Source organism: Vulpes vulpes, chromosome 6, assembly GCF_048418805.1.
Source record: "Vulpes vulpes isolate BD-2025 chromosome 6, VulVul3, whole genome shotgun sequence".
Lineage (NCBI taxonomy): Eukaryota > Metazoa > Chordata > Mammalia > Carnivora > Canidae > Vulpes > Vulpes vulpes.
The window spans coordinates 105,737,067-105,749,813 of record NC_132785.1 but is presented as its reverse complement, the minus strand read 5'-3'; the positions used below and the strand labels follow the sequence as shown (position 1 = coordinate 105,749,813).

General features: G+C 42.4%; 1 protein-coding gene across 50 annotated transcripts in view; it reads right to left on the bottom strand.

Moving 5' to 3' along the window:
• Positions 1-12,747, bottom strand: part of SIPA1L1 (signal induced proliferation associated 1 like 1) — a 371,521-nt gene that overhangs the window by 2,212 nt on the left and 356,562 nt on the right. For 33 of the 50 annotated variants that reach the window (XM_072761869.1, XM_072761890.1, XM_072761879.1 and 30 more), the window contains 3 exons: positions 4,230-4,376; positions 2,758-2,872; positions 407-491 (listed from right to left, as the gene is read on the bottom strand). In XM_072761869.1, the coding sequence (XP_072617970.1) occupies positions 407-491; positions 2,758-2,872; positions 4,230-4,376 (347 nt within the window). The remainder of the gene's footprint in view (positions 1-406; positions 492-2,757; positions 2,873-4,229; positions 4,377-12,747) is intronic. The other 17 variants (XM_072761902.1, XM_072761905.1, XM_072761880.1 and 14 more) reach the window with 1 other exon arrangement.

The window sequence follows — 12,747 nt, the reverse complement described above, 5'->3', positions numbered from 1 at the left end:
GTCCTGACTTTTGGACTATGGTTTTGTTGGCCGCTGTCTTAATACAGTCAAAGCCATGGAAGAGACAAAGCACTTGCAACCTTCAGTTCTCCTGGTGTGAAAGCCTACGGAGGTGTGTGGGTCTGGGCTACTGACCCATTAGGTAAGGGGGTGGGGAGGTTGAGAGAGAGGGCTCAGAGGGGCTGGCTGGGGTTTGAAGGCTTTCACGAGCCAGGAACCACCTTTCTGTACACATGACAAGGCAGGCCTGCCTGCACAGGGGTGCCAGTGGGAACAGAGCTCCAAGCAGCTCGTGGAATGTGTGTCCTGAGAAAACAGAACACCCACATGTTGTTCCACTAAAAGGGCGTTTGTTCAAGGGCAGTTTGCACAGACCAGGCACTCTGCTTTGAGAAGATGTGTTTACCTTCTTCAAATCTTCCCGGAGCATCTTCAGCATACCTTCCAGCTGGTCCACTTTAGAAGCCAGAGTGGGGGAGGAATCTTTACTGCTGGGGACAAGAAACAAAAGATGGTGTTGGCAGAAGCCTCCACGGCTGGGTTTGTTTGGCATTTTTTAACGAGGCCGCTGTATTTGCAAAATGGTTTTTTAAATGTCAAATTACTCAGTACGGTGGCCCAATGTGCATTTTCACTTTAAAAAAGAAAATGGTAATCTTAACAAAGGGTAATACAAGGGTGAACCACAGCCAATCAGTAGCTTCCTCTGTTAAAGATGCTGGATCTTCACGACAAAGGAATATAGGACAGTAAGTGAAAATGGTCTCTTTGTCAGGAGAGGTATTTTCTGGCAGGCACAGGTGTCAAGCAGTGGAGTGTTTCCTGTGCTCTTCAAGAAGAGCGCCTGTGTGCAGAGGGCTGATGTCAGTTCTACCTCGGGGCAACCGGGATAAGGACAGGGGAGGTCTCGGAGTCCCCCAGAAAACAGTTGTCTATGGTTACTCGTCCAGATACAGCTAAGTTACCGTGCTTCCGTCTTGAAAGCTTATCTAAGTATCTTAAAATATTTAAAAAATATGTTTCAGAAGCTCGTTGGTCCGATGCTAATGTATCCTTTACTATCATGATTAGCAAACTAGGCCCCCCCATTTTCTTTCTCCCAATTTATAGAAGTGCTAGTAACGCCTTGCTAGTGGAGTACCAAAAAATAAAATCCCAGGGAGTTAGAGCATGAGAAGGTCACCCAACTACCTGGACAGATGACACAGCAGGCGAGGGCTGAAGACCCCTGTCAACTGTCCTTTGTCCAACTCCTGTCTACCTGTATTCAAGCTGCAGAAAGTTTCCAATTGGGTTCTTGCCGAACACACAACCTCAGAGTCACACAACCAAGAGTCTCAAGCCTTCCACCGGGAGAACCTGCAGCTGCCTCTTTCCAGAGGTCAAAACACAGATGAATGCTGGAATAAAAGGCAGTCTTTACTTGAGCTGTGTTGTTGTCTCCTGATGATTCTAGATCTACAAGCCCATAAGGCAAAACTCACAGTGGCATGTGTGTCTCAAGTCTGTTAATAAGTAAAATGATAAGGATCTTCAAACTTTTAAAATGGGACGACCAAGGAAAATTCTTAGCAGCCTATCTTGATGTCTGAAGGTTTCCAAAGTGAATTACATGTCTGGATATGCTCTGATTTTTAAAAACACCTTTAACTCCATTTGTTCACTGAAGAAAAATGCCAACCATCACCCTCAGCTTAAGCTTTAAGAACTATTGTTCAATAATCCTTTCTTAGGAGAATGGATTTGTTCACTTTGACTTCTCCTTGTGGGAGGCCCCGTACTAAGAAGGTACACCTCGGGTTCACTGCACCCTTGACTCTATAGTTTGTTTTTTTTAAGTTCTCAACAGCCAAACTAACAAACTGCCCCTCTCCCTCCCGAGATGCCTCAGTGAGAAGAGTGAATGCACTATCCATGAACTCTTCTTTCTCTGTCAAGAGCATTTCCTTGCACATTTGCTCAGTGAGGTCTTCAGGAACCAGCCCCCTCCCCTGGGCTATTTAAACAACCTAAGCCAGCCTCACTTTTCCTATTGTTGTCTGTTTCTGTCCAACTTTATAGGTAACCTGGATTCTTAACCATCCTCAAAAGGTTTTAAAAGGAGAGATTTCAAATCGATGAAAATTCTTCTGCATCAGGGAGCACCTATGACACATAGCATAGCAGCCTCTGGTCATATAGAGCAATATGACACATCTATCCAACATCCTCACCACTTGAAAGAGGGGAAAATGGAAGACCGCCTCTGCAGAGTGAAACAAAAGTCAAAATTTCTGCTCTTAACTCCTAAGGAAACTCTCTGGACCTCAGCTACCGTTTGCTTTTCATTCTATATTGAATCTTCCCTATCCTGGTGACCCAGACCTAATGCAGATCCAAAGCAGCATGTTGGGAAGCTGCTAAGATGCAGGCAGATTTACAAGTCTGACCAACTGAGAATAGGGAGAGAAACTCAAAACCCAGGCTCAAGGATGTAAATGATTTTTCTCACCTTAACAAGATAAACCCTGAGAGCATAAATGCATTATGGCATTCAATAATAATGAATATTCATGATGATGACTAAGTCATCAAGAACAGTTTAATTATGTTTACAGTTTTTAGTTACATAGCATTCTAGAATGTGAAGAATCTGGCATGCTGGTGATGAGCTTCAATCAGCTAATCCATGTGGCCTCCATCTCTTCCCCACACTCGCTGTCACGAGTGCAGGGGACACACGGTGCGGAGTGATGACCTCGCTGCTGGGTGACCAACCTGCTATAAGACTTCATCTGGGCCAGAGCCTGCTCCTCAAGCTGGTCACCATTGGATGCAGCACTTAAGGGCCGGTGGCTTTCGTCACTAGCAGCAAAGAAGGAGGCTCTCTGGACTGGAAGGGAGAGAAGAAGCTGTTCAGTATTTGGAACCATGTCCTGGGTCTAGTTCCATCAAAGGTTGACAGCTGGCCCACAAGAACAGTCAAATCTAATCTACATGTGGGGCTGCATCAGGAACCCTGTCTCCTGACCCGTGTAGGAAAAAATTATGGTTTAAGTGGTAAGAGGATAGTAGCATTGTAAGAGACCTTTTGAAAACACTTGTTGTGAATCAATTTGTAGTCCTCTTTTTCTTACTCATCAAAGTAGCATTCTGTGAAATGTCTCCCTGGAAACAGGCATTGGGCCAAATTTCCAGACCAAGGCTTTTTCCACTCATGAGGATATAAAATGCACTTCTAGAAGTATGTTTTCCACAAGATTCCTGGCTACCTCAGTGGGTTTTAGCCAAAGTCCAACCATACGTGTTTCAAAATATACCCAACTTAAAGACTTGAGCCAAGACACCAAAATCAAAAGTTTAAAACCTCTCATTAAAAACACAAAACTAATGCCACCTCCTGTAAAGGAGAGTGACTAACAAATTGAAATTTAAAATCAAGTGCAGTCCTGGGGAATTGCCATCAGTTAACATGGGGATGGCCTCATGGGCTATTATTCCATGGTTGCCTATTCGATTTCTTCTGAAAACTGTAACTTGATGGAATAGCCACTTTTAATTCTTTAAACACGAGCAATTCAAAACAAAACAAAACCTAAACCACTCATCTGCTATCACTGTTTGATGAAGAATATTTTAGCACCAAAGAATTTAGAATGATGACCATAGAGTGAAAAAAGGCATTTATGTCCATGTCCACAGATAGCACTGCATTTAGGATGTCTGAGAAAGCAGCTGCAGTGTGAGGGTCTGCACCGAGGCAGGCACCCTGATGGTGGGCTGGCACAGGAGAATGCACATGGAGTTGGGAGAGGTCAGGGAATCCCCGACATGTGTGGAGCCTGGGGCCAGGCCCTAACACATGCAGCAGTACGAGCACTGCCACCCTTAGGACATGGTGAAGGTCTCTCTCTGGACCTGTGTTCTTTATTCCAGTGACCTCTGGGCTTCCCCCACTCCTTGCCCCTCCCATGTATGGGGAGGTGAGACATCCATGCTATGAATTCCTAGGTAGAGGGAACGTCAGGCTCCACTGGATTGAATCCTACAGCGTGAGCCCCTACCACATGCCCAGTAGCTGTTAGCTCCACTGGTTTCCAGCTGTGCCAGTTTAGTACATGTGCTGTCAGTGTATTAACAGCAGCAGAGTGGATGGAGACTGACCAGAGCCTCACACCTCCCCTCCCTCCAAAACTCAGCCTGGCCTTGTCAGTCCTGTGCTTTCCTGCTTGGCTCTTCAGCGGACTCACCCTCGTAGGCCTTGGCAGCATCCACCAAGTTGGACCAATCTAAATCCGCAGCAGTGTCAGGCAGGGGCATCAGGCCAGGGTCAGGCATGGGAGGCCTTCGGGTCTCCTGGACGTCAGTGAGGGAGCTGTCTGAGGCCGAGAACTCTCCTGTAGAAAGAGATGAGAGGTAAAATCCTTCTTGTGCCCACAGGACAACTAGTCAGTTGTTAACCAAAATCCGTTTCTAGTGCAGCAGACCATCAGGGGCTACTCTAAAGCTGACATGAACTAGGAATTGGCTTCCTCCAGTCTTAGCTCATTTTTTAATCATCTCCCACTGTCTCATTTTTGGTAGTGTGAGACTTAGAAAAGTTAGTTTTGCATCTGTCTTTGTGGGAGCTGTCTGTCTACAGTGGGATCCAGGGCAGCTCCAGTGTCTTGCTTCCTTGCCGCAGAGCCAAGGATTCAGGCTAGGACAATGAGGCCTGTTTCTGGATTTTGAAGCCAGACCAGAGAAGCTTGTTGATACCTGTCATGAGGGATAATGAGGCTTATTCTTACTGGACTGGGCCCTGGGATCTGACCCACCTGCCCGTGGACTCCCTGTCCCCTGGGGATGGCCTGCTGGTTTCCATGGCTGTATGTGTCTGCAGGGTGATGTGAAAAACAAATCAGATTGGGGTGGGGGGGCTTGATTATTCATATGGAGTTACTATAGGAAGGTGAGTTTAGGGTTGATTTTGGCATTCTTCCCCTTCCCAAGAACATAAGCAGCAACTCTTGGGATCAGTTTTGGATCAAAGCAGTCCAATAGCAGGAGCTGCTTCTAAGGTGACAACTTTAAAAATACATGAAGCCGTCATAACAACTAACCCTTGCTTGGCCTGGGGCAGGGAGGAGTAGGCACAATGAGCCACTGTGTGCCATCTGAGCGCGTGCTGCTACTACTCAAGTTCACGGAGGCAGAGAACAGAGCAGGGGTGTTCTTGGGCTCATGCTCTCAACAGGGCAGGAGCTGGCACGGGGACGAGGGTAGAGTGTGCAACTCCTGGAGAGAGGCCACCCTCGGAATATGATGATACTAAAAATCCAGGCCAACACAAGCTAAAATCTCAGTTACAGTTGCTGAGTGACTCCAGAAATACCTGTTTATAAGGAGTTAAAAAGTTTCCCGAATGATGATAGCCTGGTAAACTAGAGTATATTTAGTGCTTGTTTTCCCTTTCAAATTACATAAAGAACTGCTCTGAAGTACAGCTGCTAGTTATTAATGTGCTTAAATTAGCAAAATGATGAGTAAATGGAAATCAACAAATACTGCCAGATATTAAATGCTCTGATCTATTTAAACGTGTTCCCACCAAGGGTAAGTAGGTGGAACACAATTCTGTGTGTCACTCACAGCCCTTCTGCCCTTTTATCTCTGGCACCCGAATTTCCATATGTATAAAAGAAGCCGCTCCTCCCCATTGCCCAGTGACAGTCGCTGAAACAAGGCCAGGTTGGGGATAAGCCCAACTAGGGTTGCTCCATTTAGGATGTGGGGTCACCGTGCTGCTGCCTGACTTTCAGGAAAGCATGAAGAGGGACGAGAGGGGCTCAAGGAGGGCAGCCCATTCCCTCCCTCCCACAGCTGGACCGTGACCACACATGCGATTTCCACATTGCTCTTAGAATGTACACGTCTAAAAGACAGGGTCCACTTCGACATGACACATGTGGACATGCCTTCACAAAGGGTTTATTGGTGCAGGAGCAGTGGAACGCAGTGGAGAGTGGCCCCAACTTGGAGGCACATGGGGAGAAAAGGTTAGGGCCTAGTTGGGGACTACCATGAAAAGTCCTACTTTAGGACTTTTCTCCTAAAGTCAGGATGGCAAAAAGTGGTCATTTCACATGTCAACTTTGGAGGGTGACATCATGGAGAAAATGGAAGCCAGATTCCAGCTGTAGTCAGATGGGGGCATGGCAGCAGGAGGAAGCTGGCAGGATCCCTGAGTGATGTCTGCCACTGGGGAGAAGGTGAGCAGGATGGAGGTGCTGGAGGAATGCGCACAAGAGTGGGTTGAGAGCTCAGGTGTGATGAGGGGAGAAACTGAACGAGGCAAGCAGGATATCCAAAGAAAATACTGCTTCAGAGAAGCAGCAGAAAGAAAGAGAAACATGGGTATGAATAGAGGCAGAATGCCCAGAAGGAAAAAGGGCAGATGGGAGCCAGGGTTAGAGCTTATCTGTAATGAACAAGCAGGACCCCAGGCTCCATAGCAGGCTCACTACTGGGTGTGTCACAGTTGGGGAGGGTGGGTGCAGAACCCTGGAATGGAGGTGGACAGACTGAGGAGAAAGGAAAAGAAATGTAAACCCATAGTCCCAGAATATGGCCTTTGATTAGCCTGGGACCTAGTTAGGTCACAGAGCAAACAAGGCATTTATGAACCAAAGGCAAGAACAAGGAGGTGCCTGGCATCAATACACCTTCCCCTAAACCAATACCTGCTCTTCACTGAATGAATCAATCAGTTAACACATGACTGGCTGACACCACAGGCCGTATCCTCACAGTCCAGGAGAGACAGAACAATGGTAAGTCCAGGTTCTTATGGTGGCTTGAAGGAGCCAGTGGATACAAGTCTCCAAAAAATAATTTAATGTTAGCCAAATCTGTCCAATAATAGTAGCATATGGTTTGTTTGGTAAAAATATAATCCCCGAACTACACCTCTGTATTAAAGTGGAAATTCAGCAGGTCTTGAGTAAGTTCTAGAAATCTTTATTTTTACCAAGCATGCCAGGAGGAGGTCGTTATATGCATCTGGTGCCCTAGTATTTATGGCTGGCATCCAAGGGATACCCCCTGACTGCCTGGCTCTGGTGGCCAGGGGAGCTTGCATTCCTGGGTCCCATGGGACTTTAACAATTGGAGGGATGGTCCTTGACAGGCTACAGAAAGCAGGACACTGCACAGAAAGCAGACTGACACAAACTCCAATCTTTCTAAAAGAGGCTTATCTGCTGGTTCCAGAGCTTTGGCCTAGGGATATGCTTCGGGTTTGGCACATAAGTAAGGGACCATGACTGTGCCCAAGGGACATAGAAGCCAGTGCAAGCTATCTTTGTGCTTGCCCTCTGCTTTCCTCTGGCTAACTGTTACCTCTGAGAAAGGAACTTCTATATGCATTTAGCACCCTGGTTTTTATGATTGCCACCCAGGGGACACTCTGAGGTCACCTGGCTCTGGTGGTCAGTGGGGCTTACATTTGAGATTCCAAAGACTATATATTTGCATACTTCAAGAACTGCTGCCAGAGGGTCTGGCTTATAATCAGCCTAAATCTGGTGCTGACTGAGATGCTCCCCTTTGGGACACTGGTCTTGGCACACTCTCAACTACTAGGATCTATTAAAAATGAAATAGGCTGTTTGGACAAACAAATGTTTGAGAGACAAGAAGGAGCTAGGGCAGGGTTGAATAAAGTTCATCCCACACGAGGCTACTCCTTCAAGACTGGGAGGGGTGGCTGTTTTATCTAACAGATAGAGCCTAGGTCTTCTGCAAGGAGTCCAGAAAAATGAGGAAACAGAGGAATATGTAATACACAAAAGAACAAGATAAAATCAGAGGAAAAAAATCCTTAATGAAAGGGAGATAAGTAATCTGCCTGACAAAGAGTTCAAGGTAATGCACATAAAGATACTTGCTGAACTTGGGAGAAGAATGGATGAACACATTGAGAACTTCAACAAAAAGAAAATGTAAGAAAATATCAAATGGAAGTCCCAGAGCCAAAGAATACAATAATTGAATTGAAAAATATACTAGAGGGGTTCAACAGATCAAATGAAACAGAAGAAAGGATTGGTGAATTTGAATACAAGACAATGGAATTCACCCAATCAGAGCAACAAAAAGAAAAAAAGAATGAAAAGGAGTAAAAATAGCTTAAGCTATTTTATTAACCTGGAGAAGGAAATACACATCTAGATCCAGGAAGACCAGAGAATTCCAGATAAGATGAATGTAAAAAGACCCACACCAAGACACATTATAATTAAAGTCCCCAAAGTTAGACAAGAGCATCTTAAAAACAGCAAACAACCTGGTATGTATAAGTGAATCCCCATAAGACTTTTCAGCAGGAACTTTCTGGTCCAGATGAGAGTGGCATGACCTATTTAAAGGCTGAAAGAAAAAAAATTGCAAATCAAGAATCCTCTACCCAACAAAGGTGTCCTTCAGAACTGAAGGTGAGATCAAGAGTTTTCCAGAAAAACAAAGCTAAAGAGGGCGCTTGGGTGGCTCAGTCAGTTAAGTGTCTGACTCTTGATTTTGGCTCAGGTCATGATCTCACGGTTGTGGGATTGAGCCCTGCACTCAGCTCCCTGCTCAGTGGGGAGTTTCCTTGTCTCTCTTTCTCTCTGCCTCTCCCCTCTTTGTGCTCTAAAATAAATTAATCTTAAAAAAAAAAAATCTAAAGGAGTTTAACACAACTAGACTGGCCTTGCCAGGAAATATTAAAAGGAGTGCTAATTAGTAAAAAGAAAACATAAAAGTATCAATCTTACTGGAAAACGTGAACATACAGTACAGGGAATAGTAAATCAATTACTTACAAGGCTAGTAAGAAGGTTAAAAGACAGAAATAATAAACAATTGTTTTACAGTTAGCCTTGAGCAACACAGGTTTGAACTGCAAGGGTATAGTTCTATGTGGACTTTCTATAAATATTTCAGAAAAATGTTTGAAGATTTGCAACAATTTCAAAAACTGGAAAATAACAATTTAGGATGTCATGAATACAGAAAATATATACAAATCTATTATAAAAAGTTACAACTTTCCAAAATGTGCACATACTGTACATGGCACACTCAAAGTTGAGAGGAATGTGACCAAAGATGCAGTATTAAGTCATAATTGCACAAAATTAACTATGGTATGTGCAGTGTACTACTGTGATAATTTTGTAGCCACCTCCTGTTGCTACTGCAGTGAGGCCTAGTGTTCAAAGTAGCCATTTAAAATGCATGTGAGGCTAATCATCTCCATATGAGCAGCTTATCTCATATAGCCAGTAAATTGAGTATCAGGGTAAAAACTGCTCTCCATTCTCATGTACTTTCATTATGTTTAGTGCCATACCATAAACCTTGAATAACATCACTGGAACCAATTAACAGTGCCACTAGTGATGCTGGAAGTGTTTCCAAAAAGCAGAGAAAAGACATGAACTAACACGAAAAAGTTGAATTGCTTGCTATGTATCACAGGTTGAGGTCTGCTGCTGCAGTTGCCTGCCATTTCAAGGTAAATGAACGTAGCATAAGGACCACTGTGGAAAAAGAAGAGGAAATGCACGAAGCTGTCACTGCAGTGGTGCCAGTAGGCACAAAAGCCTTGTACTTTTTGTGAAAGAACTTTTAATCTCCTATCAGAAATGTGGCTTTTAGGTGGGTCCAGGACTGCTAATAAGAAAGGCATTCCTACAGACTCTCATATGGTTCAAGGAAAAGCAAAGTCATTATATGACAACTCAAAGCAAACAGAAGGTGAAAGATCTAAAGCTGCAGAATTTAATGCCAGCAAGGGATGGTTTGATAATTTTAGAAAGAGGTTTGGTTTTAAAAATGTCAAGATAACAGGAGAAGCAGCTTCTGCCAAACAAGAGGCAGCAGACGAGTTCTCAGACACCATTAAGAAAATCATTGAGGAGAATGGATATCTGATTGAACAGCTTTTTACTGCAGACGAAAGTGCCCTGTTCTGGAATAAAATGCCACAAAAGACATTTATTATTTATTCCATATGAAGAGAAGTGAGCAGCAGGATTTAAGGAAGGGACAGACTACAATTTTGTGCAAATGCAGTTTGGTTTAGGATAAAAACTCCCCTTTTCTATAATCCTACCAACCCCTGAATCTTGAAGGGAAACAATACCAGCTGCCAGACTTTTGGCTGTATAAGAAGACCCTTTTTCTGGACTAGTCCCATTGATGCTTTGTCCATGAAGTCAGGAAGTACCTTGCCAGTAAGGAATTGCCTTTTAAAGTACTTTTGATACTGGACAATGCCCCGGCCACCCAGAACCCCATGAGTTCAACACCAAAGGTGTCGAAGTGGTCTACTTGCACCCAAACAGGACATCTCTAATTCAACCTCCAGATCAATAGGTCATAAGAACCTAAGGCTGACCCATAAGAATCTAGGCTGATTACACACAGTATTCTGTGGAAAGGATTGTCAACACTATAGAAGGGAACTGTGATAGAACATCATGAAATTCTGGAAGGATTATACCATCAAAGATGCCATCATTGTAACAGAGAAAGCCATGAAAACCATCAAGACCTAAATAATGGATTCCTGCTGGAGAAAACCGTCCAGATGTTGTACATAACCTCACAGGATTTATGACAGAGCCAATCAAGGAAATCATGAAAAAGACTGTGAATATGGCAAAAAAAGGTAGGAAGCGAAGGGTTTTAAGATGCAGATCTTGGAGAAATCCAAGACTAATCGACACCACATCAGAGGAATGAACAGAAGATGACTTGATGGAGATGACTGCTTCCAAACCAGTGCCAGATGAAGAGGAACAAGACTTAGAAGAAGTGCCAGAAAACAAATTGACATTAGATAGTCTGGCAGAAGGGTTCTGATTCTCCAAGACTGCTTCTGACTTCTTTTACAACATGAACCATTCTAGGATATGGGCCCCAAAACTAAAGTTCACAGTGGAAGGATCAGTACTGTATAAAAACATATTTAGAAAAAAAGCAAAAAAAAAAAAAAAAAAAAAAAAAAAAAAAAAAAAAAAGCAGAAAAGCCAAAAATGACAATGAATTTCCATAGAGTTACATGGAATGTGTCTGCCTCTCCCACCTCTCCTTCCATCTTCGCCATCCCTTCATCTTCTTCCCTCTCCTCTATTCAATGTGAAGACAAGGGTGCAGAACCTTTACAGTGATCCACTTCCATTTAATGAATAATAAATAATCATCAAGCCATATAGTTAATAAACTTATCTGTTGTTTTTGTGTGAAAATCTAATAACTCTACAGCAAGAATTGTATGAGATGCTTTTGTGTCATCATCATCATTGCCAAAGTATTCATCATATAGAAAGAAAACTGAGAGTGTAAGTCTTGTATGGAATCGGGTAGCCTGTCCTTACCTAGGCATTTGTGAGTGATGTTTAATATAAAATTAATATTTTAGTTTTCTTACTGTTTTATAATTTTGCTTTCAAGGAATTACATTAAAGCATGCCTCTCACTCTTGTAACTGAGAAACTGTGTATCAGCCTATTATCACAGGTAAGTGGTTTTTAAAAAATGTAACAATGTTTCTAAAACTGTACTATGAATATGACTGTAGTACTTTATGCCATAAAATATTTTTATTGATTTATTCATTAGTGTATATGCAAGGCTACTGTGAAGAATTGTATCAATTCCACTAGGCTACCATAGAGCAATCATATTGCTGCTGCTTCACTATCAATGCATGAATTGTTACATCTGTAAATAAGTTATGCATTCCTTTTCATTTTTGATGTCTAGTCTTAGCAATATGTATAATATCTACAGTGTTTTGTATCATATTAGACAAAATTGGGGTAGGTACTGATAGATGGTTAATCATGTAAATAGACAAGGTAAACTTATGGTATTGGTAAAGACCGTACTGTAAATGTGTCTTGTTATGATTTTTACTTTCTTTTTTCTAGCTTACTTTAGTGTAAGAATATAGTATATAAGATCTATAACATATAAAATATTTGAAATGACTGCTTATGTTATTGGTAAGTCTTCTGGTCAACACTAGGCTCTCAGTAGTTAATATTTCTGGGAAGTCAGGTTTACATGGATTTTTGACCATATTCCCTTGTTTCTCAAGGGTCAACTGTAATTAGGTAAGGGATACACATGATAAAAAGATGTAAACTGTGACATCAAAAACAGAAAATGTTGGGAGAGTAAAAAGGTAGAACTTTAGAATGCATTCTAACCTTAAGTTGTTATGAACTGAAAATAAATATAAGTTATAGGAAAGCTTCATGGCAACCACACAGCACAAACCTATGATAGATACACACAGAGGATAAAGGGAAAGGAATCTAAGCCTAACACTACAGAAAGTTATTAAACCATAAAGGAAGAGAGCAGCAGCAAAAGAAAGGAACACAGAAGAACTACAAAACAGCCAAAAGGATATGCCTATCATTATTTATTTTAAATGTAAATGGACTTTATTCTCCAATTAAAAGACAGAGTGGCTGAATGGTTAAAAAACATGACCCGTCTATATGCTGCCTGTAGGAGAGTCACTTGAGAAGTAAGGACACATTGAAAGTGAAGGAATGAAAAAAGATATTCCAGGTAAATGGAAACCAAAAGAAAGCTGGTATAGTTACACTTATATCAGACAAAAAAGACTTTAAAACAAAAGACTATAATAAAGACAAAAAAAAGGCATTCCATAATGATAAAGGGGTCAGTCCAATAAGAGGATATAGCATTTGTAAAATATTTATGTAC